Source organism: Bactrocera latifrons, unplaced genomic scaffold, assembly GCF_001853355.1.
Source record: "Bactrocera latifrons isolate USDA-ARS-PBARC rearing strain unplaced genomic scaffold, ASM185335v1 scaffold_1668, whole genome shotgun sequence".
NCBI classification, from domain to species: Eukaryota; Metazoa; Arthropoda; class Insecta; order Diptera; family Tephritidae; genus Bactrocera; species Bactrocera latifrons.
Window position 1 is genome coordinate 5260 of NW_017535150.1, and position 4233 is coordinate 9492.

At 35.4% G+C, this 4233-nt stretch overlaps 1 protein-coding gene and 1 pseudogene across 1 annotated transcript; one reads left to right on the forward strand and one right to left on the reverse strand.

The window, feature by feature from the left end:
• The first annotated feature begins 302 nt into the window (after positions 1-302).
• Positions 303-910, forward strand: LOC108966612. Its single transcript, XM_018929606.1, has 2 exons — positions 303-470; positions 524-910. Exons 1-2 carry the CDS (start codon positions 303-305, stop codon positions 908-910), a joined length of 555 nt encoding a protein of 184 aa, XP_018785151.1.
• Positions 911-2832: 1922 nt separating this feature from the next.
• On the reverse strand, positions 2833-3666 carry LOC108966613 (annotated as a pseudogene).
• Between the last annotated feature and the right edge of the window lie 567 nt (positions 3667-4233).

Consider the following 4233-nt stretch of genomic DNA (forward strand, 5'->3'; position numbering starts at 1 on the left):
GTATAGCCGGCAATGAACTGGCAGACGAGCTCGCCCGCTCTGCAGCCTCCACGAGGATGGTAGGACCCGAACCCTTCACAGGAGTGGGTCCCCACACCATCAAGGAGCTGCTYCGTAAAAAGGAGAGAACAGGAAGGGAAGAGCACTGGCGACAAACTCATGGTGTGAGACACGCCAAGCTGCTAATGGGAGGTTACAACCTGAGAAGGTTCAAAATGGTAATTAACCTGCCCAAGAGCAAACTCAGGCTGTTAGTCGCATGGTACACTGGCCACTGTAAGCTGAATGGGCATCTGTACAGAATGGGCCTATCAGCTTGCGCCACAGGCACGTATAAACGTGCATATTGCATTGGAAAGTCGGCTAAACCACGGTCCTTTAAAGGAAAACAGATACCGCTGCCATATTATAATAATAGAAGTGCTTGGAACTTTGTTAAGCAGCAAACAATTAGTAATTGTTTCAAAAAGGTAGATTTCGTGTTGAAGATGGTACAAATTTAAAATAAAATTGTTCATTTCAGGCAGGCATTGACAACATTGAGTTCATTACAGATGAGATTGCAGCCACTGATGGCGAAAACTATGAATGGTGCACACTTGATAACGAATACATTCAATGCGATAGTAAACTTGTCTGCTTTGGACCCATGTCGGACGAGGATATTGTTGCGGACGTATTGGCAGTCAATGAAAATTCTAYCGAAGATGAGGAAGTGTTCGCGCAATCTAATACTTGTATTAAACACCCCTCAACGAAAAATGCCTTGCTAAGCTTAGAATCGCTGCGTGACTATTTTTTCCATAATAATATAGATCCCTTAGAGGCTTTTGAAGACATTGAAAATTTAATCCTAGAGAATTCTGAAGAACAGAAATACCAGAAGAAAATAACAGATTTTTTAAAGTAAATTTTGACAATTTTCAAATTAAATGAATTGCTGAAGTGAAATATAATCTTTAGTTAAACTGTTTAAACAATTTTTTGTTTACAACGAATTGATTGTGTATATGCATATATTTTGCATATAAGCGAATACCGCTTGTATTATCGCCTGTATGCAAATTTTTTTTTACATTATAACAATTGCATATAACCGATATCTACTGTATTTTAAAATGGCGAGAGTGAGCGAAAAACAAAAACTTCTTAAATTATTAGAAGTAGCTGCATTAAATGATTTAATGATTGTCGACAATTTTTGTGAGGACGAGGTATACATATATTTAATTTGTATTTTGCTTCAAATGAGTAAAATTCTGTTTTCTGGTAGAAGAGAAGACAATAAAAGAAGATTACATATTGGAGGAACTTCTGATTGTTTTGGCCCTAGAATGCAGATACAGTGTGCCGTTTATTCAAAATAGTGTGCCTAAGTGATGAGACTAGATTCAAGAAGATTACACGCGTAAACTGGAAAACCTTCGACTTTATTTTAAATTTAATAAAGGACCATGCGTCGTTCAACCAATTACGTTCTTGCAAACAATTCCCTCTCAAAACACAATTAGCAATCGTATTATATCGCTTAGGCTCAAACGGTGAAGGCGCTACTCTGTCTAAGATTGCTGGCTTGTTTGGAGTTAGTGATGGTGGTATCATTCAGGATAGTGTTTGTCATTGTTTTGTTAGATTAATGTTTATATTTTTCTTTATATTAGAATTTGACTGACAGAATTTTTAAAGCACTGTTAAAGAATAAAGATCAGTATCTGTTTTGGCCAAATAGCGATGAACGTAAAAAGTTTGTGACCATTCGCTTCAAATAAGACATTTAGTGTTAGGCTAGGTATTAGGCTAGGTAGCGTACATGATGCGCGTATTTTTAGTAACTGCGAATTGTCGAATGACGCCGATGTGTTTTTTGGAGGAGCTGAATGGATCGCAGGTGACAGTGCCTATAAATTGTCACGAACTGTTATAACACCATTTAGAGAAAACTCTAGAGAACTAACACAGGGTCAGCAAACTTTCTTTAACAAAATATTCAGTCGTTATAGGATTAGAATTGAACATTGTTTTGGCATGTTGAAGGAAAGGTTTGGCAGCTTGAAAACGTTGAGACTTCAAATCAATTTAGAGTACGCTTTCTTTTGCGGATCATAACCTTACGAATATGCCTCCTTATGTTCCGGCAAGGGGCTCTTCATCAAGCATTTTCTTGTTTGACGTATCAACACTTGACAATCTTATCTTGACAATGTTATCGAGTACTGTCATAACACCATTTAGAGAAAATTCTAGAAATTTAACACTAAGCCAAAGGAATATTTTAACAAAACATTCAGTCGATATAGAATTCGAATTGAACATTGTTTTGGAATGCTGAAGGAAAGATTTGGTAGTTTAAAAGGCTTAAGGCTACAAATTAAAAATGAAAATGGTATGAGAAAAGTTAAGAAATGGATTCTCTGTTGTGCATTGTTACACAACTTTATACTCCAACACGACGATTATTTCGATTACCACCCTGAGGAATCGGAGCACAGTATTGACGAGTCGTTATGGGAACCAAATGCTCGTACCAATGAAGGGCGATAAGATAAGGCGACGGAAAATCTTTGAACAATTGTTTAATCAATAAATATCTTAATTTCAAAATTATCTTCTTACTTATTTTTTCAAATAAAATTAAATTTCTTTATATCAACAAGTAACATACATTATTTGACTAGAAATAACTTAATACGGATAAAGTAAAAAAAAGCAAGGTGGACCATATTCACTAAGTCACTATAAGTAAAACAAACCAACAAATGTATTAAAAAGAAAAAGGCAAAATGGAAAAATGAAAAAATGGAATTGGAATACAGATGATTACATTTTGGCAAATTATGAGCTATTTAAGCTTTTCAATCGTTCGTGTTCCAATGTAACTTTTTCCATTTCTACTTCCATTTCTTTCTCCAACCGTAATTTCTGCAATTGAAAATTGTTTTCCTCTCTCTCTTCTTCAAATTAAAATTTTTTCGTTTCTAGTTCCAACTTCTTATTTTGGATTTCGAAATGTAATGAAAATGGATTTGAGCTACTATGAGATCTTTTCATATTTCTTCTTGGTGTAGATGTGCATGCCAAATTAGCGGACGGACTAACTACTTCATCTGCAGGCGGATACATAATAACGGACGAACTGGGTAACGGACTCGAAGAACTTGTGTCGGGATCTATCTCTGGGGTAATATATTCTATATATGTATCGTCCAACCCTGACACCAACTCTGTTGATTGATAAATCGCTGGTGACTGAACACTTATGCGACGCCCAAATATCACGTGAAGATCTTCATAAAAAGGACTTATTTTTTTATGTATTCGTCCACACTATGAGGATCACCACTTTCAAGTAAGCCTGCACCAGTCTGGCCTTTCCACTTGAGCGCAGATAAAAAAGTCGTTTTCAAATGCCTCATATTAGTCCTCATTATGTCCCATTTAATATTCATTAAATTTGGAGCTTTTTCGCCAATTTTGTTGTAAAACCTTTGGGCTGTTAGTTTCTTAAAGCAGATCGTAAAATGTAAAATAATGAAATGACAAAAAATATATCAATATTACCTCAAAATGGTCCGGATTCTCTTTTTTTGCGTCCGCTATATTTATCAAAAGGTCTTTCGTTTGGCTTTCAGACCAACGAAATGTGCCGTTTAGCCTTAATCTTTTTTTTTTTTTATTAAATAATCAATTGAATATTAATAATACAAGCCAATAATTAATTGTTAAAACACCAAATAGACGCTTCCAGCTGATTGCGAATTGCGCAAAATGCTATGGTTGCCACTGAAAACGGTCTCGCATATTTGCAAGATTGTCGTAAAATAAAATGTATGTAAAAATTAACAGCTGTTTTATGATATTGCGAATTTGCGATGTTGCCAAACGTTTACGACGTTAAATGAGTACCACTAATATTCGTTTGGTAACAAGGAATCTAAATTAGTTTGTGCTTTAGGCGGGTTGCGGATGCACATACAAGTAAAGTCATTCTCTGGTGCGTGTGTGTGTTTAATTTAATTGCCTGTGGCTGCATATAATATTTAATATTCTTACATATACATACTTATATGGAAATTTGATATTTATTATACACATATATGATAATTTATATTTATCTTTATATTTATTTACAATTTTTTTTTAGATGGGACCCCAACCCAATTATTTCAACCGGTGCGCCCGTRCAAAAGTTGCTGCGTTAGCAACTGTGCCGGCGGAGCAAAACTTTTTGCGTTT